The 25,828-nt window shown below is 37.9% G+C and overlaps 1 protein-coding gene across 3 annotated transcripts; it reads right to left on the bottom strand.

Annotated features, from left to right (window-relative positions):
- On the bottom strand, positions 1 to 25,824 carry LOC139121420 (transmembrane protein 212-like). Of its 3 annotated transcripts, XM_070686286.1 has the most exons (5): positions 23,855 to 24,114; positions 15,702 to 15,794; positions 13,773 to 14,018; positions 13,402 to 13,458; positions 1 to 1,627 (listed from the first exon to the last, which is right to left on the bottom strand). In XM_070686286.1, exons 3-5 carry the CDS (start codon positions 13,965 to 13,967, stop codon positions 1,472 to 1,474), a joined length of 408 nt encoding a protein of 135 aa, XP_070542387.1. In that variant the 5' UTR covers positions 13,968 to 14,018; positions 15,702 to 15,794; positions 23,855 to 24,114; the 3' UTR covers positions 1 to 1,471. The 3 variants fall into 3 exon arrangements, with proteins under 3 accessions (XP_070542387.1, XP_070542394.1, XP_070542379.1); XM_070686293.1 differs by lacking the exons at positions 15,702 to 15,794; positions 23,855 to 24,114 and adding an exon at positions 25,694 to 25,824; XM_070686278.1 differs by lacking the exon at positions 15,702 to 15,794 and having other exon boundaries at positions 1,457 to 1,627; positions 23,855 to 24,112.
- Positions 25,825 to 25,828: the final 4 nt, after the last annotated feature.

Below are 25,828 nucleotides of genomic sequence, written 5' to 3'. Positions count from 1 at the left end.
TTTGCTTCTGACAGTATGGAAAGATGTTATTATACTAAAGTTGACTGCAGAAACGGAAAGTGATATTAAGCATGGAAAACTGATTCTTGTACAGATGTGATGGTGTGATTATTAAATCTTTCATATCAATGAGTAGCTCACATTACTTTCTCAACAAATTTGATCAATTTTAGTCACATTTCTATTGGTTGCTCTACTCGTTGTAAAACTTGGGCTAATATGCAGCGCCTTGGAAGCTTTAGCCAATCGCTTAGCAGAAACTCATTGTTCTTATTGAATTATATCCCAACAGCCAATCAGGCTGAGACTAGCCCTGGTTTCAGACTCCTCAGGTTGCTGTAAAAATGACAAGGAGCGATCAGATATAACCTAAGTCCCTGCAAATTGCCAGAACTTTCGATGTTATTCAGTGTGATGCTGAATATTTAACTGGTTTTTGCAACACATTACCAAGATTAAGTAGACTAAACCATTCTCAAACACCTATGCTGTTTCCAAGTTACTTTATCAACTTTTTTGTGTAAAAAAGTTTCTGCAATCAGTCTTTTCACTGCACACAAATGACAAGGTCAATTTGTGGTCTACTCATCATGAAAATGCGCAAACTACAATTTTAAGGACAACAAAATTGGGTTTGAAAATCTGACAAAAGGTGATGATCAAGTGATGGCATCTCATCATGAGTTAATCCTCTTTCTCCCTAGTGGTATTTATTTCTTTGGTTTGTCTATGGAGCCTGGTAAAAAGAATTAACCTTTACTTCATGGAAATACCGCTATGTCTAAAGATTGAGTTGTCCTCAAATAATAACATGTTTGAGCTTTGCTTTTTAAAGTTAACGGCTATCATGGTTTTGAATGAAGAATTGCAAAGGCATCCATTGAAAGAAAACTACAAGTATTATGCCAGCCATCTTTTGAGCTATCACCAAATCTGACTGAGGAGCAAAACATTACCGTTGGCATGGGCAATATCCCAAAATATCAAAATAAATGCTATGTACAGGTAGAATATGGTTCACACATGTCAGCATATCTGCAGGGCAGATTTTATTCACTAGGTGATTTTAAAATACATGTACATATCATTGATCTGAAGCATCCTCTGTACAATCACACAATCAAATGAGATCATGTACACCTAGGACGAGAAAAGACTATATAATGTCACATACCATTGGCTTGTTACGTTCATGGAGACAAGTTTCATTGTAAGTACCATCACTATTCCAACATTTCTCTCTCATGCCAAGATTCCCCGGCACAATCGCTGTAGGTTCGAAATCATTTCCATATGAAAAGATACCTTACTTGAGGTGTGAACTGACTGTCAATTTGGTGATTGCTCTACAAATATCACGGGTGATGTCATATTCATAAACATTGTGGTCTTTTGTTCTACTTGATCGGTAGTTTATTTACTCTCTTTGGAGTCATAAGCCGTTAATCGGCAATGCGGAATTTTTCCGCTCTCAGGGGATTAGTCTACCTACATGGTTTGTGCCGGCCAATCCCTCAATGCTGTAACTCCAATAGTCTTCTGAATACAAAGCAACTGCCATTACTATGACCAATGCTACTGCACAAAATGTTGCCGATAAGAACGAAAACACCAAAGACGTCAGAGTCTGCAAGCAACAAATAAGATGTATGTTAAGGAGGCACTTTACGATGAACAAGTCATTGACAATGACATAGTCCTCACTTATAATAGGAGTAATAGTCTTGATTGGGCAGGGAAATGTGGTCATTAAGTATCACTGGAGTGTATATGTTGAGATCTATGGGCACATAGGTCTATGTCGTTGTTCCCAATTTGAAACACATGAGGCATGTCTAAGTTATGGTTCTAAATCGGGAAAAAAGATCAGACCTCTAACTGTATTGGCCAGCCAAGAAATACATATTCGCATAATAAATAAGGTACTAGATATGACATCTTAAGGTCTAATATCCTATCAAAATTGGAGGGTATAGAACTTGTGGTTACTGAGTTATGCATATATATATGTATAATCAAGGTCAAAGGTCATCGAGGTCACGTGACATTTTGAAAAAAAAATTGTATTGCTAATTAATCCCTATATGCCAAAAATCAGACCTCTAGCTCTATTCGCTTGCCCAGAATTAGATATGTGCATAATTAATGAGGTAAAGCGTGTGTTGTCATAAGGTCTCCCATCCTACTAAATATAAAGAACATAGCACTTGTGGTCACTTATTTATTGATATAAACGTATATTTTAGGTAAAAGGTCATCGAGGTCACATGACATTTGGTCAAAAAATTTCTATCCTATAGTTATCCCTATATACCAAAAATCAGACATCCAGCTCTATTGGCTTGCTCAGAATTAGATATGCACATAATTAATGAGTTCAGTATGTGGCGTCATAAGGTCTTCTATCATACCAAATATGAAGGGTGTACCAATTGAGGTCACGTGACATTTTGTCAAAAAAATTGTATTGCTAATTATCCCTCTATACCAAAAATTAGACCTCTAGCTCTATTGGCTCGCTCAGAATTAGATATGTGCATAATTAACGAGGTACAATGTGTGGCGTTATAAGATGTCCCATCATACTATACATGAAGGTTATACCGCTTGTGGTTACTGAGTTATGGAAAAATATGTATATTTTAGGTCAAAGGTCACCCAGGTCACGTGACATTTTGTCAAAAAAATTGTATTGCTAAGTTATCCCTATATACCAAAAATCACACCTCTAGCTTTATTGGCTCGCTCAAAATTAGATACGCGCATAAGTAATGAGGTACAATGTGTGGCGTCATAAGGTGTCCCATCATACCATATATGAAGGTTGTAGCACTTGTGGTTACTTAGTTATGGACAAATATGTATATTTGAGGTCAAAGGTCATTGAGGTCATGAGACATTTTGTTAAAAAAATTGTATTGCTAAGTTATCCCTATATACCAAAAATCAGACCTCTAGCTCTATTGGCTCGCTCAAAATTAGATATGCGCATAATTAATGATGTACAATATGTGGCGTCATAAGATGTCCATCATACCATACATGAAGGGTGTAGCACTTGTGGTTACTGACTTACGGACAAATATGTATATTTGAGTTCAAAGGTCACCAAGGTCACATGACATTTTTCAAAATATCTTAGATATCTGCGTGAAGGGAGGGACGTGAACCAATTTATCAGCCCCCGGACTTCATCCGTGAGGCTAAAACTGTCACTGCATCCGTTTTGCAATATGAATACGATGAGAAACTAAATTTTTATTTTACTTGGCCTTATACATGGGATTCTATGCAGAACTTGTAGTGTATTAACCGAAAATGGTTTTATAGTGTGATAATATGGCACATCCTTGTATGTGACCCTTGACCAGGAGTTGAATAAAGGTCATATGGTGTTGAGACCCATATGGCGGCACTGTGTTAAATCCGAGTGTTGTGGTTCAATCCGGGCCATCCTCTGTCTCACAGGAGACAGAACTGTTCAACTGGCGACGAGGATGAACTATAATTATTAGTCCTTCCATCGGTGAAGCTGGAAATGGCTGCAATATTGAATTAGGTGGATCGCTGCATTTGATTGCAAGAGCGACCCGAGCAGCCAGGCACCACGTTGGAAGAGATGGAAAAAGTCGTTCGAATTTTTCGTGGTAGGAAAGGGAGTAAAAGATGATGCTCAAAAGAAAGCCCTACTCATGCATTGCGCTGGACTGTTGAAAGACCCAGGTCCCGGTGTGTTGGCAGAAGGTCAGGACGATACAGCAGGTGAATACGAAAAAGCCCTGAGAACGCTTGATGCGTACTTTGCCCCGAAAGTGAATGTATCGTATGAGAGACACATATTTCGCCAACTAAAACAGAAAGAGACCGAAACTGTCGATCAATTTGTTACCCGGCTAAAGAGACAAGGAAAAACTGTAATTTCAGAGATCTTGACGATCAGATACGCGATCAAGTGATTGACAAGTGCAAGTCGAGTACACTGCGTCGGAAATTACTTGAAAAGGGGGCGACTCTGACAATCGAGGCCTTGCAAGAATTGGCTAGAGCTATGGAGGCCATAGACGTCCAAATTCACCAAATGGAAGGCGCTACTGTTAAACAAGAAGTAAATAGAGTTTACACAAAGCCAAAGAAGTCTGCAATAGCAGGTAAGAAGAAAGGCCCCTGTTTTCGCTGTAATCGGGAAGGTCATTTTGCGAAAGACAAAGATTGTCCAGCACGATCGGCAACGTGCAACAAGTGCCATAAAGTCGGACATTACGCAAGTGTTTGCAAAACAAAACAGAGTACCCAGAGTACGAGACGTAAAAGGGACAGTGATAAGGTGCAGCCTACTGTCAACAAAGTCACAGACAATCAAGAGTATGTTTTCATAGTTGACGAGAAATTCAGGGGTGACACCGTCGATGTCAACGTAGGTGGTGTGACGATAGCGGACATGCTGATTGACTCTGGTGCCACTTGCAATATTGTAAATGAAGACGTGTGGAAATCATTGAAGTCCCAGGGTATTAAGTGCAAAACTGAGCTGACCTCGAAGAAGCTATATTCGTATGCTACAAATAAACCCATCGAACTATTGGGCAAATTTCATGCTGAAGCAGTACTAGCCGATAACAAGACAGAAATTGAAGTATATGTCATTAAAGGTGCGCGTGGCAGATCTTTTTGGGTCGTACTTGTGCAGAGAAACTAGGTGTACTTAAGGTGGGCTTGCAAGCAAATTCAATTGAATCGACATATATCTATGACAAGTACCAACAATGTTTTGAGGGCCTTGCATGTTGAAAGGATACCAGGCTGAAATACACGTCGACCCTTCAGTACCACCAGTGGCACAAAACCCAAGACGTATTCCATTTAGTATGAGGTCAAAGCTGGAAGCCAAATTGGATGAGCTTAGGGACGATTCACAATTTACTTCCGGGGGGCTGGAGGATTTTCAGGGGGGGCACCCATTTTTCCCAAGGAAAATTAGGGGGGCCAGACAAAAATACCACAATCTTTTAGAGGGGCAAGGAAAAAAAACCATCAATTTAATATTTGCCCAGAATTTCTGATCTCTACAAAAGAGAACCATAGACGCTACCTGGGTGACAGATTAACTCAATATGTTTAGTTGAACTCCTTTAGCTGCCAAATTCGGTAATATTCATAGTGGTTTGTTTTATGCATCTATAGCAGTATCTTGTTCTCCTCCCTGAAGCGTTATGAAATGTCCAGTATTTAGCATGTCAATACAAACCATACAGTGAACAGTCAGGGTTGTTTTTGTTGAAAAGAGATCTCAGATCAAGTCCAGACTAGAATTCATTTATCAACAATAACAATGGTCATTTATGTTCACACTGGTATGTTGCTAAATACAGCATTGGGTGTTCTATGTAGTGATAGAATAACAAACAAATGCTGATACATAGAGATGAACATTGAACAAATGCTAAAAATTACAGCAAATGTCTTTTTAAGGTTGGGTTTACCTTGTAGCTTGTAAAGCAGTTGAAAGTTGCATGATAAAGAAGTGTTAATTTATGCAAATGTATGCAAATCACCCGATTTCTTGGCTTCTTTTGCCTCCCAATTTCAAAATTTCCAAAGAATTTAACTCCACTGCGGCTGGGTCAAATTTTCTGAAATTTCACATTATGTTTTTTAAATGCTATATAACACAACAACTATCAATTGGTTTGGTTTGGCAATAAAGCTCTTACATTTTAATTAGTCTGGCAGAGACCCTGCGATTCGCGTTCTTCCCAGTGTCAGTCAGTTGGAACACGCGCGCGCCCTTCAGAGACGCGACGCGAATCCCAGGGTCTGGACGTTCTTGCAAGCGACGGTCGGATTTCTGCCTGATCCGGGTACTTTACAGAACTCCACACATCCGTTAATCAAACAAAAATGACAAGTACCATAGCCAAATAAAATCAAAAATGAAAAATAATAACATACCGCATATATAGGTCTACTGGCTAATAGTGTAATATTCTTTCCGCCAGTTTGATAGGTGTTTCTTTTGAGGTCACTACCCTTATGAATATTCATACCTTTGCAAAAACGGACAGTCGCTGTGTCTGGCAGCGCGTGCTCACAGCTGCACAGCGTAGCGTTCGAATGCAGGCCAACCTTGGCGCGCACAAAACAAGGCACAGCGACTGTGGAGAGTCTAATTTTTAATAAGAGGCATTTTAATTTTGCTGATCATGATTTTAATCAATTATTAGAGTGTCAGTCTTTAAACCCCTACAATTTTAAAATGAGGATGGATAATGCCAAATAAAATAGTTGTTTTTTCTACATTTCAGAAAATACTGTCTAGATTTTGACTTAAATAAATTTATCATTAATACAAAAATTGAGGTTTTTTACCCCAAATATACACCCACTTCATCCTTTGAGTAAACTACTGCTACTGCTACTCTTCTTTTCTGCTCCTTTTTTCTATGTTTCATTCTCATCAATTTTACCCTTTCTAAATTTTTTAAATGTTCTACATAACTTTTTACAGTGCTTACATCTACTATAAACTTTTTGAAAATAAATTTATGGCCGTCTCATCTTCAAGGTGCTTTTCAGCGAATAGTTTTTTAATGTTGAAAATAAAAATATTATGTATTACTGTCAAAAATATATGGTGAAAAATTTACAAAAGGGTTGATTTTCCAATAATCCTGTATGTGCATCCAGAAGATCATGTGGCACTGCGCCAATGCTATGGTGTCGGATTGTTGAAATATTGTGTACACAAGAAATTTGCTGTAGTCCAAGAAGTGATCTCAGTGTGTATGAGGCTAGGAGAAATGTGGATAGGCTTACACATTGTGTATTGATGCTAATACTTATGTGTCCCATTCATTCTGATATGTATAATCAAAGATTTCACAGTGGCGGCTGGCAGAAAAGGCAAAAAAACAAATTAACATTTATTGTTTCGTGTCATCTGAAAACATGCGCATCATGACTATTTTAAAATTAAAGTTTGTTAAAAAAGTTTGAAATATGCATGCTCTGTCAATTTTGAAAAATACTGCTGACAAAATGTGAATTTGACTTGCACAGGGTTGTCTGCATTTTAATATGAACATTGGATTGTGAATGGAATGAGCAGAATAAAATGTGAATTCATGTTTTGGATAAGGTGTTTTGTCCAAGAAATGTTCTAAAATATTCCTCAGCATTTGTGCTTTCAGTGGCAGCTACTTGGTTTTATAACCAAATTAGAAAAAAAGAGAAAATTAAAAACAAGTTGGCTTTCACCAATTTTAATTCCTAATGTTTAAAACTTTCACCGTGAGTCTGCAAATATTCAGCATCATCAAATGAAAAGTATGCTGAACGTGTGCATGTACATGTACATCTCACTTTCCAGAAATATCTGGATATCTGCAAATGATGTACCATTAAACTTCAAGATATATATCACTTTGCCAATTATCTGCTCCCTGATTTTCTGTTCACCATTTCTAACTGACATCTTTGCTTGTCTTTGTGTGCATCATATGTATCAGTGAGACATAACGAAAAAAGTATTCATATTTAGTAATTAACTTTTCTTTAGAAATTTACAACCAGATATGTTTATTGCTACCCTTTCCAAAAGTGTGCCACTTGCAGTCCCTGCAAATCATTCTTTTTATAGTCACATAACCCTGAAATGATTTGTTATATCATCGATTAATGTCCACTAGGCCCTACAGTTCCTGCAACTTGTTAGACTAGATATGTCTATAATGTACCTATAAGCATGCATGTATATATTAGGGGGGCCATGGAAAAAAAACAGGAAAGATGAGGGGGCCATAGATTTTTTCTATAATTTACCAGGGGGGCCATGGAAAAAAATCACCGAGAAAATAGAAAATCCTCCACCCTCCCCCTGGAAGTAAATTCTGAATCGTCCCTTACAAAGCGGGACGTAATTGAGAAAGTGGAGGGCCCGACTCCATGGGTCAGTCCTGTCGTAATTATACTTGGGTTTGGTTAATTTCTCAGCCAGATACATTCCAGACTTGGCTACCATTGCGGAGCCGCTCAGAGAACTAACCCGTCAAAACACAAAGTTTGTATGGGGTATGGATCAGAAACAGGCATTTAGTCGTCTGAAGCAAGCACTAGCAAAGGCCGACACATTGGCCTATTTTGACAAGAATACAGAAACCCAGGTCATTGCGGACGCGAGTCCAGTAGGTCTTGGCGCTGTCTTGATTCAGTCGCAGAATGGTGAAAGGCGTGCTGTCAGCTACGCAAGCAGAAGTCTAACCAGTGTTGAACGTCGCTACTCGCAGATGGAAAAAGAGGCCTTGGCGCTGGTTTGGGCATGCAAACGCTTCCATGTATATTTGTATGGGATCAAGTTCGAACTGCTAACGGATCATAAACCGCTGACTTACATTTATTCAAAGCGTTCGAAGCCATCGGCACGTATTGACCGCTGGGTTCTACGCCTTCAGCCCTACAACTTTGCAGTGAAGTACATACCAGGTTCACTGAACATTGCCGATTCACTATCACGTTTGATCAGCAACCAAACAGATAAGACCTTGGAATTAAATGAGGCAGAAGATATATTCGGTTCATTGCAGGAAACGCCGCACTTGTGCATTGCCAATACAGAAAATTGAGCTCTTTACTCTAGCCATACAATCGCCAACAGGTGTGAGGTATAAACGAAACAGGTCGCATGTAAAGAAATTGTATGATTCTGACAAGATACAGGAGAATCCAGATGATCAACCCACTGTGAAAATGGAGGATGGAATTGAGGCCGAGTCTATTTATTTTTATTTATTTATTCGTCACATTTCTTGTAAAGTTCCATTGTCTTTACTACATACTTGTAGATGTAATTCTTTATCCTATGGAACCAAAAAAAAAATTATATAAATCTTGATTTACAAAAATACATAAGCTTAGAACAGGAAAAAAAAAAGGTAAGAATCGTAACCATATTTTACATGCTTGTAGGGCAGAGATGTGACGGGGAGCTAGAAATAGCTTATGTGAAGCTAATGTAAATCTGGCTCCCAAAAGAACAATAACATAGTCTTAAATACAAATGAAAAAGTAAAGTGGGCAAAACTTACACGAGGAAATCACGATTTATTGATAATGAAAGATTTTAGGGCATGCTTGAACTGTTTACGATGTGAAATGTTCCTAATGGAAAGTGGAAGCCTATTCCAGATTTTAGCACCGTGATAACTGAATGAGAATTGACCAAGGCGAAGTTTGCATTTTGGTAACAGAAAGGAAGAGTTGGAAACTGATCTAGTGGTATATTTGTGAGTGGGCAAGGAAAAGTAATCATTGACGCTATGGGGTAGATTACTTGACAAAAGGTCATGAATGAAAATCCCAATCTGATATTCAAACTGATTGTATATGTTCAAAATATTTAATTCCTTAAAGATCTGTTCACTTGGAGTAGTGGGTGACTTAAAGGTAATAATTCTAACTATCTTTTTCATAAGTTTGTGGATAGGGAGTAAAGCAGAATGGTATGTGCTTCCCCATATCTCCAAACAGTATGAAATATGAGGAAGAATAAGAACATTATAGAGCATAATAAGGATGTGTTTTGGAACTAAGTGTCTGATTTTTGCTAATAAACCAATTTTTGGACTGATTTTGTTACAGACTTTATTAATGTGATGTTTCCAGGACAAGTGGCTGTCAATCTCTACTCCAAGGTGTGAAACATGCTCAACATTACTAATCTCATTGAATAGATACTAACCTGTCCGTTTTTAACGTAAGAATGATGATAAGTAGAGAAAATAACATAATTTGTTTTGTCCTGGTTAATGGTCAAACTGTTATCTGAGCACCAGTTCACAATGTTATTAAATTCAACGTTGGTATTGTTGATATCAAGCGTGTTACTTGTGAAGGAGTGGAAAAAATTAGAGTCGTCAGCGAAGAGGTTTGAAGTGAAGTACGACGTACAATCTGGGAGATCATTAATGTAAATAAGAAAAAGAATGGGCCCTAGAATTGATCCCTGAGGAAACACGTAGCCAATGGGACTAAGAGTTGAAACATAATTACATGCACTGCATATTGTTTTCTATTAGTCAAGTAGCTCTTGAACCAATCACAAGCTGTTCCTCGAATGCCGTACAGATGGAGTTTGTCAATAAGAATATTGTGATCAATAGTGTCAAAAGCTTTCTTTAGATCTAAGTAAATTCCAAGCACAATGTTGCCGTCATCAAGATTGCGTAACATATCATTAACAACATTGATAAGAGCCAGTTTGCAACTGTGGTTTTTCCTAAAACCATATTGATGGGGATGAATAAGTTTATGCTTATCTAAAAATGAAACCAATGTTTGTTGATGATTTTTTCAAAAATTTTGCTCAGTTGGGGTAGAATTGAAATTGGTCGGTAATTGTTAACGTCATGTGGACATCCCTTTTTATAGATTGGAATGACTTTTGCGATCTTGAGAGAATCGGGAAAGACACCATGCTGGAGAGAAAGGTTAATGATATGAGACAAGGGTTTGAGATAGCCACAGCAGCGTCAATCAGCAATCGAGCAGAAATATTGTCATGTCCTGATGACTTGGCAGGATTAAGGCACAAAATCTCGCTGATTACATCTTCAGCTGTTACTGGATGAAGGAAAATGCTAGTGGAATGGGGTGATTTGTGAAAGTTTCTGTGGCTGGTACTTCTTGTGATTTTATCTGCTAAGTTACTACCAATGTGAGAGAAAAAATCGTTGAACTTCTGAACAATATGTGAAGGGTCCGTAATAATCCCTGTACTGTCAATGATTTTGTTGGGAAGATTAGTACTTGTTTGACCTGTTTTCCCAAGGATCTCATTAATAAGCTTCCAACATTTTTTTGAATCTGTACAACTATCACTGAATTTATCACAGTAATACATTTTTTTGACTTCCCTATTAAAGACGTCAAAATATTCCTGTAGACATTAAATCTAGCTTTTAAAAGGGGCTCGAAATTACTTTTAACTACTTTCCGGTATATCCTATATTTAGTATAAATTGACTTCCTTAACCCTTTTGTGATCCATGGTTTTCTGGACTTGGTTTTCTTTCTATTCCTAGTGACCAATGGGGCAAATTCCATACAAACATCAGTGAAAATATCTGCAAAACTGTTGTAGGCATTATTAACATCATTGCTTGACAGAACTGTGTCCCAGTTTATATCAAACAACGCTCTTTGAAAAAGAGCTTTGTCATAATTAACAAAACTCCTTATTTGAGCTGATACCTGGTGAGGACTCTCAAAGACTGAAAGTAGGTTTTCAAAGGTAGCAAATATTGGGAAGTGGTCCGCAACATCAGCTGTAATAACACCACAATTTACAAAACGGTCTGTAAAGTTACAGTATACATGGTCGATAGTTGTCTTTGAATGGCTTGTCATACGAGTTGGAACGGTAATAAGTTGCTTAAAGTTAAGACTGGCAAGAGTATTGTTATAACTGCAGACATGCGGGCTGGTGAGCTTTAAATAATCTATGTTGAAGTCACCTACCAATATACAATCACACATTGTCGATTTAACCTTGTACAGTGCATTTTCAATATGCTCCGTAAAGGCGTCAACAGGAGTGCCCGGTTTACGATATACAATACCCAGAGTAATATTTGTTCGATTCATATTTACTTTTATCCATAAAGATTCTGAATGTAAAATGTGCCTGAACAGCATTCTCGACCACAACGTGTTATCCGTCCACCAAAATATTTGGATGACTACGAAACTGAGTTAGTTAGGACTGGTCAAACCTCAAATGGGTAAGAATAATTCCCAGGTTTGCCAGCATGGGTTTTTAAAGGGTAGTCCACCCCTTGCCCAAAGATTAGCTTAAGGACTTGTTATGATCTTTAGTTTGGAAATTTAGTGTTTAAACTGACTTGAGATTTGTCATTGTGTTAACTCGATTTTTGAATAGTTAAAGGTGTTATTTTCAGAGATAAACTGAGGACAGTGAAAGTGACTAAGACAAGTATGGACATGAACTCTGAAGGAAGGTGATATGTTGTCCGAAAAGGGGAAGGGATGTATTGTATTAACCCAAAATGATGTTATACTGTGTTAATTAGGCACACCCTTGTATGTGACCCTTGACCGGGAGTTGAATAAAGGTCATATGGTGTTGAGACCCATATGGCGGCACTGTGTTAAATCCGAGTGTTGTGGTTCAATCCGGGCCATCCTTTGTCTAGCAGGAGACAGAACTGTTCGAACTGACTTATACATGGGAGTCTATAGAGAAGTGCCTTATACACGGGAGTCTATGGAGGTGAAAACTAAAAAGTCCTCTAACACGGTCAAATTTGATTGCATAGTGAAACAAATCGACGTGCATCTGTATGGGGTAGGGTACTATCCTTGTGCAAAGTTTGAAAGAAATTGACCAGGGCATGTCTGAGATATCTGCGTGAACGGACGGACTGACGCACTGACACACGGACGGACATGACCCAATCAATAAGTCCCCACAGACGAACTAAAAATGTGTGAAACTCTAAAAATTTAAATATGTAGTAAAAAATACACATGAAATTATGAAACGTGAGAATAAAATTAACTGATGGATAGTGGTGTAAGTATGCTAATACATTCTGAAAATAAAAGGTTCTACAGTGATATAACATCTTTTCTTGCAGCAAGACCGTTTAGAACATGACTTCACCCTTTAACCGCAATGGTTTTGCCCAAATAACCCATTAAAACAGTATCAATGATGAGTGTGGACCTGGTAATGAGGAATCACGGTAAGCAGGTGTGGTCTTGTTACACTGAACAATAGTGTGGAGAGATTTAGATTTCACATTTTCAATAGAGCCTTTACATTCATGGCTGCTTTTGCAAAACTGGAAAAGTCCTGAAATGAATTCGATTGGCCAGTAAACTGATACCAAACATATTGTTTAGTAGTATATTACAGTGGTTTACGCTGAACTGTCGGCAAGAGATATAACACTGTCAGGTGTAACTATCATCTACATCTGTAGCAGTAATGTCAGTCGATCACAAAGAAATCAACTCTGTGAAAGTTTGAATGTCATCTCAAAGGAGATCAGACATATCGGTAGTCAAAACAACACAAACAGATTTGCACAAACAATCCTTTGCAAACTACATGTATGCATTCTGAGTGGTATATGGGACAATGTGTGGTGTTGTTTTGATTATGCCTGACAATGTCCGCAACTCCTTAATTTAGACAGCATGTCTTGTTCACATGTTGCCCACCATTCCGCACAAACAAATGTAAATATCTAAACTCCACGATAAATATCTTGTTTTGTTGGTTCAGTGTCGGTGAAAATGGAAAAGAGTAGAAACGACTTTATAGCTCCTGTCCATTTGCGGGAATGTGAAGCTGAAAACTACTGGACGTGACTTGAGTCTTACCATTTGATCTGTCTTTTTCAATGCAGACACTATACCAATCAACCCTGTTATTATCACCTGTAACATAATATGCAAAGGTACATTAAAGAAAGGGGTTTTCTGAACTGTACTCAAATGTTGTCCGGGACACTTACAGCCAATGTAATCACTGTAAAAAACTTCAAAGTCATTTTCTAAATTTTCACTTGAATTTAAACTGCAAAATGGCATTTCGGAGTGATTTGGACGGTGTTCAAATTTTGGAATTTTCAAAATACTCAGACTGCCACGCAAGAATACATGAAAATTCATGTAATTAACAGAATTTCTACAGATGACTTTTTCAGAAAGAGCAATGTTTAAGAAGTTCCAAGGAGCCCTGTGTAACTTACCAACACTCCAGCATATATTGGCATCCCGGTGTAAGCAAAGGAACACTCAATGTTTATTGCCACAAAACCCATGAATATCAGGATGCCACCAAACATAATTTGAAGGAAAGCAAACACAACCAGTGTTGATGATTTCACTCGTGGCTCCATATATCTGTCTCTTATGAGGGTGTCGTCAAAGGACACTTTATCCATCTTGTCAGAATTTCTTCTCAAACAGGCTTTCCTTTTTCACTGAAATATTATCTGTAGAAAATGTAAAATAGGTATAATATTTACTAAGGATATTTCTTACATCAAGTGCTGTGCAATAACGGACAAACAAGTTAAAATATTACATCTCTTACAAAGAACATCATTTGAAATGTCTAGTATTTTCAGGTATCTTTGACCCCTTATAAACAGGAAGTGAAACTTAATCAGAGAATTTCACTTAAGAGAAAATACCAAATGCGACCTTATTTGCAATTATCTGAGACTCTCATTCATTACAGTAAACAGCAAGTCCTCTTTGAAACGCTCTAGTCATGGGGAGGGACCATGCTGTAGTCCATCCAATCTGGTAAACAGTGGCATCTTAGTGCTCAAGGCATGACCCAATATGATATGGTACTAGTTCCACAGAGACATGGTGTGCCACCTTTGCAGTGCTGTTTGTGTGATTTTATCTCGTAAATGAAAAAATTTTGAAAAGTTAATTATCCTCAATGGAATCCAAACGCACGATGTAATGATATAACATTGCTTCACTTATGATATTGACACTGATATATGACACTGCTAAGACCACGGAGAAGGTTTATTTCCTTGCTAGCTACAAATTTCCATACTAGTCTTGTGGTGATATACCTTCACGGACTGTCACTTTTTATTTAACCCTTATTCTACCAAGTTCATAAATCTCCATTAGGTCAAATTGGTTAAAACCAAGGAAGTATAACATTTCCCATACCTTGCATCTTAACAAAATTCCAGCATAATTTGAACAAACCTGACTACGGTGACACCTAGCTTATATTACCTGCATACAATATCATTTCAAACTAATTAAAAGGGTGCTTTCAGATAAAATTCTTCAACCTAAAACACAAAGAATGCCCCACAACTACAAATATGCAAATTCTACCATGATTTTAACAAATCTGAATGTGATCTCCCACACGCTAGCAATCTACAATACATGTACATACTGATTTTTGCTCATACATATGCCAAACCAAGTGGGTGAAAATATGAATATGTTTTGCTCAATACTGCACTTTAACCCTTTACCTGCCAGACACAATCACTTCCCCATCCACCAAGTCAGTAAAAAGCGGTATCGAGCCAAAACCATATGTATTTTCACCCACTTGGCTTGGTATGTTGTAGCAGCTTTAGTCTGTAAAAATCATGTTTACAGTATTTCTGTGTTCAGGGACCTAATATCTTTGTTAAAATGCATCATATGGAACATGTTTTGCGTCACTTGTTTTAACCAACTTGACCTGATGCTGAAATATGAACTTGGCAGGATAAAGGTTAAGTGACTTGGCAAATAAAAAGTGAGAAATTGTTAGGCATGGCAGGATATGGAGGATGTGGTTACCAGCTAGTATTCAATAAGTACCAGTTATAGGTAAACAACTTGTTTGACCTTTGACCTTTGACCTAATCACTACTGTCACTTTTTTCAATGAATATGCATCTGGAAAGAAATAAGGTTAAGTTTATTGATAATCACATATTTGATATTTATGAGCCACTCTGACATTTCAAGAATGTTCTTTTTATGGAGGATAAATGTTTCAATTTGCATAAACATACTCCATTTGTCCTTTTTCAGTTTGTAAATTGTTTCCTCTTTTCAGTCTTTATCTAGGTAGCTTCCTTTCTTTCAGGATGTGTACCTGATGGCTAATGTCTTTTGAAGTAGTTGATCATACAGACCTGTTTGGATTATAATCTGTTATAATTATTATAATATTCTTCCCTTGAAGCTGGCCGTCTGAAAACCAGGGTTTATATTCTCACCGAGAAGACCTGTGGAATATTTGGAAGCTCATGCAAGTTTCAAAATTCAAGCCTTAGAGCTCAAAACGCCATCATCCCAAATAACAGCATTGTCCATGTATTTAATTCTACTATAATGATGTTATAAATTGTGTCACATGTATTTGTTTGCCTGTATAAGAGCTGTTGGGTGAACATTAGTGTATTTGAGTGAAATAATCATCTCAAGGATGCCAAATATGATAATTTTCACACCAGCAGTCTTACATCTTCAACCAAATACCCTCAATGCCTGTACCTCTAATTACAGAGATAGAGGCCATAATAAATCAAAAGTAACTTTAACATTGATATTTTTTACTAATTTGTTTGTTAAATTGTTCTACTCCCAAAGGAAGTTGCAATACACTATGTTGAGCTTGTCAAATCAGCCTGCACATGTGTATGGTAGATGGTCATTGATCGCCAGCGAATTTTGGTATGGACAAAAATTCAAATATAAATGCTAAAAAGTACATTTTACACAAATAGAGGCTGACTAGACAAGCCAAATAGTGAGTGTTTCCACGAACTTCGGGTTAAAGAACATAAACTTGCAATTGACAAACAAAACAAAAAATTAATATGCATGAAAAAGAAAATCATCAATCATCATTTTGTCTGAAATATAGTAACGGAGGTGTATTAGCAGGGTTTCTGATACAGCCTCCAGCCAAAATATTATTTTATATTACACTGTGCAAATGCAAGAAATATTCAGGATACAATGACAAGAAGCTGGGTCGGCAGGCACGCCGCCCTGGAAGATATCCTATAATGCATTGCTGTAAGGCCAACGCCTAAACCGGAAATAGGCTCATTTGGCGTCAAGACACCAAGGCGAGCGGATCGGCTTCGCTCATCCAATCTTGCCGCATACGGCAAGCAATTGCGATAATGACGAATGCCTTATTTCCAAAAATCAGTAAATGACATGCTTTATCCATCCCCACTTCAGTATGACACGTTCCCTAGTCAGTAAATGACAATGGGGCCGGGGTACCCCAGGCCTCCCACAAGTATCAGATTGTTCACAGTCCCGTGGATTGTTGTAGCGAAGCCAGCAGTTTTTCTCACAGAAACAAGTTGCATAATGTACTCAGTAAAACGTTGTCAGGTACATGTAACATGAAAAGTGACTGAGGTCGAAGTGACTAAGGGACGATTCAGAATTTACTTCCAGGGGGGGTGGAGGATTTTCAGGGGGGGCCACCCATTTTTCCAAGAAAATTTAGGGGGGGGCCAGACAAAAATACCGCTATCTTTTGGGGGGGGCCAAGGAAAAAAAACATCAATTCAATATTTGCCAGAATTTCTGATCTCTACAAAAGAGAACCATAGACGCTACCTGGGTGACAGATAAACTCAACATGTTTAGTTTGACTCCTTTAGCTGCTAAATTCGGTAATATTCACAGTGGTTTGTTTATGCATCTACTGTACTATCTTGTTCTCCTCCCTGAACCGTCATGAAATGTCCAGTATTTTAATAGCATGTCGACACAAACCATACAGTGAACAGTCAGGGTGTTTTTGACGAAAAGAGATCTTGGATCAAGTCCAGACTAGAATTCATTTGTCAACAATAACAATGGTCATTTATGTTCACATTGGTATGTTGCTAAATACAGCATTTGGTTGTTCTATGTAGTGATAGAATAACAAACAAATGCTGATACACAGAGATGAACATTGAACAAATGCTAAAAATTACAGCAAATGTCTTTTTAAGGTTGGGTTTACATTGTAGCTTGTAAAGCAGTTGAAAGTTGTGTGATAAAGAAGTGTTAATTTATGCAAATGTTGCAAATCACCCGATTTCTTGGCTTCTTTTTCCTCCCAATTGAAAATTTCCAAAGAATTTAACTCCACTCCGGCTGGGTCAAATTTACTGAAATTTTCACATTATGTTTTTTAAATGCTATGTAACAAAACAACTATCAATTGGTTTTGTTCGGCAATAAAGCTCTTACATTTTTAATAAGAGGCATTTTAATTTGCTGATCATGACTTAAATCAATTATTAGAGTGTCAGTCTTTAAACCCCTACAATTTTAAAATGAGGATGGATAATGCCAAATAAAATAGCTGTTTTTTTCTACATATACTCTCCTTTCAAGTGAAATATTACATTTCAGAAAACTGTCTAGTTAATGACTTAATTTTTATCATTAATACCAAAATTGAGGTTTTTTACCCTAAATATACACCCACTTCATCCTTTGAGTACACTACTGCTACCATACTAAACTTTAGATTCTCTACTTTTTGAAAATATATGGTATGAGGGGGTTTCCTTGTCATCTTTGATGAGAAATATAGCTTTGAAAAAAACTGTGAGCATTCAGAAAGTAGCATACATTAATATTATGGTGTCAGAAGTTTCAACCATGTTTTTACAATGGTGTTCTGTGTATTGAAAAATTTTCTACAGTTGAAGAAGTTCTACAAATTCAACACTTCAAATCAAAGCCATCAGCAACTGAGATGGTCAAAACATACCATCTGTCTAACATGTAAATTGTCTTTGTCATGGTCATTCATAAAAACAAATATCCTTTCGTTGCCCAAAACAGATGGAACTTGTTCCCTTTCCTTAAAAATATTATGTATTACTGTCAAAAATATATGGTGAAAAATTTACAAAAGGGTTGATAATCCAATAATCCTGTATGTGCATCCAGAAGATCATGTGGCACTGCATCAATGCTATGGTGTCGGATTGTTGAAATATTGTGTACACAAGAAATTTGCTGTAGTCCAAGAAGTGATCTCAGTGTGTATGAGGCTAGGAGAAATGTGGATAGGCTTACACATTGTGTATAGATGCTAATACTTTTGTGTCCCATTCATTCTGATATGTATAATTAAATATTTCTCAGTGGCGGCTGGCAGAAAAGGCAAAAAAAACAAATTAGCATGTATTGTTTCGTGTCATCTGAAAACATGCGCATCATGACTATTTTAAAATTAAAGTTTGTTAAAAAAATTTCAAAATATGAATGCTCTGTCAATTTTAAAAAATACTGCTGACAAAATGTGAACTTTGACTTACACAGGGTTATCTGCATTTAATATGAACATTGGATTGTTAATGGAATGAGCAGAATAACATGTGAATTCATGTTTTTGATAAGGTGTTTTGTTCAAGAAATGTTCTAAAATATTCTCAGCATTGTTGCTTTCAGTGGCAGCTACTTGGTTTTATGACAACTAAATTAGAAAAAAAGAGAAAAGTAAAAACAAGTTGGCTTTCACCAATTCCTAATTTTAAAACTTTCACCGTGAGTCTGCAAATATTCAGCATCATCAAATGAAAATGTATGCTGAACTTGTGCATGTACATCTCACTTTCCAGAAATATCTGGATATCTGCAAATGATGTATCATTAAACTTCAAGATATATATCACTTTGCCAATTATCTGCTCCTCTGATTTTCTGTTCACCATTTCTAACTGACATCTTTGCTTGTCTTTGTGTGCATCATATGTATCAGTGAGACATAACGAAAAAAGTATTCATATTTAGTAATTAACTTTTCTTCAGAAATTTACAACCAGATATGTTTATTGCTACCCTTTCCAAAAGTGTGCAACTTGCAGTCCCTGCAAATCATTCTTTTTATAGTCACATACCCTGAAATGATTTGTTATATCATCGATTAAATGTCCACTACAGTTCCTGCAACTTTTTAGACTGGATATGTCTATAGTGTATGAGCATGCATGTATATATTAGGGGGGGGGCATGGAAAAAAAACAGCAAAGATGAGGGGGGGCCATAGATTTTTTCTATAATTTACTAGGGGGGGCCATGGAAAAAAAATCACCCAGAAAATAGAAAATCCTCCACCCCCCCCCTGGAAGTAAATCTGAATCGTCCCTAAGGCACCGGGATTGATTTGACCACAAACAACGACAAGAGGGTGTGAATTACTTGGGTCGAAACGGACAGGGTCGAGGTGACCTGCTGCCCCGGCCCCAAGCTGCAGGCCTAGCGGCCTGGCTATGTTTACATAAGGCGTCCACATTTTAGAAAATCGCTAAAAGTAGGCAGAAAGAAAGCCCCCATTACGTGAAAACGCTAGGGGTCGGATGACAGTTTGACACATTTCGTACCATTAAGAGTCGAATGATACTACATTGACCGGGTTGACCATATGACTTTCATCGAAAAACGTCCGGGGGAAAAGTGAATACATTGGATGTTTGACCAAACTTTACAAAGCATCAATTTTTCGATCAAAAAATCCATGCATAGAACTAATGAAAATTCGTAAAAAAATACCGCTGCCTTGTACATAAGGCAATAAAATGTCGTAGACGTGAAAATGAGTTTACTAGAAAATACATAGTGGCTCTTAAGGGGGAGACCCACATTCGCAGACACTTATCTTCAACCTGACTTTTCACCATTAAAAGGAATCTTTAACCGGACATGTAGTATATGTTTGGATAGCTCAACAATTGAAGATTACAAAAATTGTAAGAAAATTTCAAAACCTGTTTGCGTGTGTTTGTTTTGCTCAAAAATATGTGTTTTTGAGTTTTTTCACTTAAAAAAGTGTAAGTACGAGAGGGTGATGGCCATTGGTAATCCGTTTACTGCAATCGATAGCAGGGTAAGGTGTGTAAAAAACCGTGTCTTGGATTTTTGATACTCCGCTTTGTTTTTGCACAATTAGCCTTGAAAGTGAGAAGTGGTGGATTCTGAATAAATTAACGGCTTTTGTCCACGTTTGTCACGATATCTTTTGTTTTTGGAACATTATCGGAATTCTGAGACACGGTTTTGTAGAAACAGTCACTAACTACAACCTGTGCAAAGATAAGGCTAATCCGTCGACGTGGCACCAAGTTACACTCTCCAGAAGTTGCGATACATTGCCAAAAACGGAACGGAGTAAATGGCAGAAATGTACATGCGACCCTTGGAGTCGCACAAAGTCAGCTAAAATTTCGGTTCGCTCACATTTTCGGTGGAAATTCCCAGCCACTAATGAAGTACAGGACTTTTTACACAATTGTCTGAATTTGTGATATGAATGAAATGATACATGACGTGAAAATTGGAAGAAAATGAACACTGAAACGGCCAGTTCGCGGCGTAAGCGTTAGGCTTTATTTACACAACTGTCATTCCGAGCTAAATCTGGGGATAATCTTCTTGCTAAATACAAACTAGCGTATTAACTGTGCACTGTAGTGCACCAGTTAAAATTTAATTATAAAGCAAAGAAATGGCTGGCTGCGTATATACTTCGTAAAAGTATGTGATTTTGCATGCCAAGTCCGATGACATTGTGTTTTCCTCTCTTTTGGTTGCGCAATCGTCACCACGTTTTCAGCTTCCTGCCGGAGAGAGACAAGTGACAATGAATTTACAATGTGGTACATACCGACAAAGACGAAGTTCATTCAGACGCCGTGTTCATGCGTACGTTAGCTCACCGTCCCGGACGATGGTTAGCTTTTAAGTTCCGTACTGCATGTTGAAGTACGACCACAGTCCGCCTTGAAAATGGCATGGAGCTAAAAACGGACAGCTACATGAACGCGGTTTCCGACTCAGAAGTAGCAGTTCCGGGCTAACTTTATGTTGTGCCAGGTTAGAACCCATCGTTAGACTAAACTAAATATAACACCTGACAATATTTGGTATCTTAAACGATTTCCTAATAGTAAGATAAAAAGTTGGCGAAAAAACTGAAATAAATCGATTCTGACGCGAAACTTGAACAATTCTAAAAGCGACTTGTTTTGGCTTCGCGAGTACCATGGAGGCAAGTACCTAAAACAGATATGAATCTGCCACGGTGACCACGCTGATATTAATTTTAAACTTAATGCGTCATTCTAAAATCGCGACGGTCGAATTTGTACAAGTAATGAAATGCGTGAACTTCAGTCAAACAGTTGAATATTGCGTTGGCTGATATGTGGAAACGAGCATTCGTCGTTCACGGTGGCGACTGTCCATTGAAATACTATAATAACGACGACAGACAGACCAGCAGCACGCTGTTTTCAGCGTGATTGAGTTTATCCACAGGAAAAAGCAGTTGCTGATTCGAAAAAAGCACGTTCATGGTTTTTTAATTTTTTTCAATTTCATGGAAATTATTCTATCATTTTCAATTTTGGTTTCTTTAAATTTACTGCATAAGTTTATAATTACCTAATAACAATGCAATCCCAATGATTTTAAAGCTATACTGACATGTATTTGTGCTGTGAAATATCGCATACTTTTCAATCGAGATTGATTTTGACCCTGGACTTCAACTCACTTCATGAGCAGTCCGCTAATAACAGTTGATCACGGTTTTGTGGAGGGACCGTGAGTTGATCGAGATAAATTATATATGCCCTATGATTAGCTCCGGTACAGATTGAAAAACAAATGCTAGGTCACGGCATCATTCTAATGTAATATAGCAAAACTGTACGTGCATTACCCGCATCACGTTCCCTCTGTGACCCGCATAGAATTTACAAAACAATAAGCTCACGTTTCCAAACCGGGCAGAGCAGACACCGGCGCTTTCAAGTATTGGCATGTTTCTAATTTGTACTGAGAGGAATGTTGCTCGCCCAACTGTCGAAACAAAAAGACGTCGCAACCATTTTCACAAAAAAGATAGAAAACTTGTGCTGACGTATTGGAACGTAATCTTCATTGCATGCTTTACGTGTAAACCGTAACCACGGTCCCTCTGAGGGACTGTGCCGTAACGTAAGCGGTAACAGTTTGGGTTGACGGACTTCACTGGGCATTTGCAGACGTAAAAAAAATCATCTGACATTTTTATCATGATCAGTCGCAATTAGTTCGGAGCTGGATCAATTTTGAATGTCGGACTTCATTAGGTGCAGACAAACATGTAAACTGTCATCAGAAAAAGACGTAATTTTTGGATTTTCGGAGTAGCCTAGTTTGATTGGGGCGGTATCAGTTTTGAATGTCAGACTTTACTTTGCATTGAGTCTACGTCATTTGTTAGCAGACACAAATGTACGTTTTGGTTTTCGGTAGCGATTAATTTTGAATGCTGGACTTTATTTGGCAAACATGTAAAGACAAAGACCTTCTATTTGGATTTTGGCAGTTATTTGTTTTGTACGGGAACAGTTTTATTAAATATGAGGTAAAATAACGTAAACTACAACGAGCAGCCTCTCAATTGTGCGCAAGATGTATCACCAGTTTTTGTTCGAAGCTCTTAGCGTTATGCATTACAGTCCTCGCTTGCGACCATCAAGTTTCCAATTTACACCTTTTCAACGCATCGGAAACTGGAGTTTTAAGCCTGACTGTAACTCTGACAATTTTTTTAAATGTTCTCTCATTACCGGTCATATGCTTGATATTTCGCTTTTGTGGACCATGCTTTTACAATCGACGGCTACCTTAAGCATGTTCAGTAGCCACGACATACTTCCTGCCGGCAGCTGGGAAGAAGACTGACGCATGCGCAATCCTCTGGACGGAATTAATGTAATCTACTTACGCTCTTGAGATAGCCTTGACTAATATGGAAACAGTTAAGACATAAGAAAAACACGGCACGCGAACTGGCCTACAATGTTCATTTTTGTTAAAATCGAACTCTTTCCGAGTATGTTATGGTTTCACACTTATCGTCCACTCAAAGGCCATATTAGACAGATTCAAAATTTACCATAAAACAAAAAATGACCAAAATCACTCAAGGAAGGTGGGTGTACCCCTTAAAATTAGTTTAAAATTTAGCGTCTTTACCGCGGTATCGCTAGATAGCCGTCATTTTTGAAGCGAAGATGAAGTGGTTGATTCTGGGATATCTTCCAGGGCGGCGTGGTCGGCAGGTAAGCTTTACATCCGGGTAAATCGCTTTCCTTTTGTTAGGTGCTGATCATGCTGAATTTACAATGCATTTTGACCATTGAGAGAGATCATAGTAGTTAATTTATATAATAGTAACACGTTAGACTCTGAAGAGAGGCCACGATGCGGTCAAGTTCATGCTTAGAGCCCTCAGACCAAATTCTGTAGCGTAGTGAAATCTTACCTTTGCTTCTGTATAAGACCAAGTTGTATTTCTGCACTGCAGCCCTTTCAGAGTTTCTGTCCGAGCTAAAGAACTTAGATGGTTTGTTGTTGTGTTAAAATACCGCAAGTCGCTCCGGATAGTTCAGCTTGTTATGTATTTGCACCAATCAATAATGCTGATGTGTCACACGGATCTGTACCAGGAACAAATTCATGTAATGTACATAGACACGTCTCATAAACAAGATGACGTGTGATTACAATAGTCGAGTTTCGAGATTCTCGCGAGATGAGCGAAAACGAGGCTGAAATCAAGTAACTGATTCAGAGACGATCTTTTGTAAAGATTACGATGTGATGTGTAAAGTTGTACAGGTTCATGTTTTACTAGTATTTCTTAATTGTTCATTTAGAAAAAGTTTGATCGATGTAAAACATCGTTTGGCAATACTTTCCCTCAAAGATATGCTAATGAAATCTGACCGACCGTCACGCTATTCACGTTCACACCGTCGCGCGTGAAATAAAACTTGAATTTGTACAACTTTAAACATCACATGGTAAGCTGTAGAAAAACGGCTATTTGTGGTTTTACATTTGAAACACTCTCGAGAGCTCAGTCGTAAAGTTAAGTGTTGGGATTAAACAATCTCGGAAATCTAGCCGCAATTTTTTTTATATATTTGCACTGTCGATCTTGCCGTTTGATCCATGGCATGTCAGGGAGACGGCTGGTATCAGTCACCGTGTGGTATCAGTTATACTACGTTGACATATTCATATAGACCCTGGGCAACGTACTCGCTCCCTCCAGATCATATTACACCAATAGATCCCAATCAGAACACCTGCACTTAACGTTTAGGTTTTACTTACAAAAACATTTCTCGAAAATCTATGGAGTAAACTTTTATATTAAACAGTTATTTCAAAATTGGTGATACATTTTAACATGATATGTAATAAAAATTTCATAAAACATAAATTTAGAAGGTCGTATTTTGTTTGACAAGAAGGCATGTTGCAGGTTTCGATCTGTTCACCCCCATATCAGTGTAAACAGTTCCACTGTACTGACCGACCGTTACGCTATTCACGTTCGAACGAGCGACATCCTTATTAGCATATCAATAGAAGTCAAAGTTCCCTGCTGGAGTGAAAATCTTGAGTACTCCTTGGAAAATCGGCCGAATTACGTAAACAAACCAGAAATTTTGTTCACAAAAGGAGTGAGGGTATGAGCAATAATCAGAGTTCAGGCAGGTATAGGTCATTTTATTGAATTACGCTAACTGTGGTTTATTTTGCCGGTCAAAGTTTCTGATACATGTTGTGTCGTCGTAATAGACTAACTTTCGATGGCAGTTGGCCCGCAGGTATCCGTGGCGGGGTTGACCTTTGACCCGCATAGCGATCCCCACTACCCCGCCAACAGATAGCTGCGTTTCCACAGCTACCACGGCAATATCATGGCAGTGGTCGAGCATCAGATGGGCCTACCAACACCATACATACTCCATCGAAAATATGACATCGAAGAGTGTGCCATTACCTTGATATTATATTCAGTCTACTCCTTATATCGATCTTAAATACTCCAAAATAATTGAAAATATGTTGTCAATTTTAGTTGCATTCAACTTTCACGAAATTATGTGTCATCTGCTGGTTTGTGACACGGCAAAATGTCATCAAATCAAGATTCGTTCTGTCCAACCAAACCCTCTGTGTTGATGTACAGAAGTACGAATAAATAGTGCGTTTTCTTTTAGCAAACTTAAGAAGACTTTGCTAAAACTTCTTACATGATAATCATTTCAACAGCACTAAATTTATTTGATTGAGAAACACTGCTTACCTTTGTAACTCCCTCCTGGAACGGTGAGCACCTAAGTTCAACGGCGGCCATGGTTGCATTGCAAACCAGCTGGTCAACCTCAGCCTCTTTTTCGCTCATCTCGCGAGAATCTCGAAACTCGACTATTGTAATCAC

The sequence above is a fragment of the Ptychodera flava genome, chromosome 2, assembly GCF_041260155.1.
Source record: "Ptychodera flava strain L36383 chromosome 2, AS_Pfla_20210202, whole genome shotgun sequence".
In the NCBI taxonomy this organism is placed as follows: Eukaryota; Metazoa; Hemichordata; class Enteropneusta; family Ptychoderidae; genus Ptychodera; species Ptychodera flava.
This window is presented reverse-complemented; position numbering and strand designations above follow the sequence as displayed.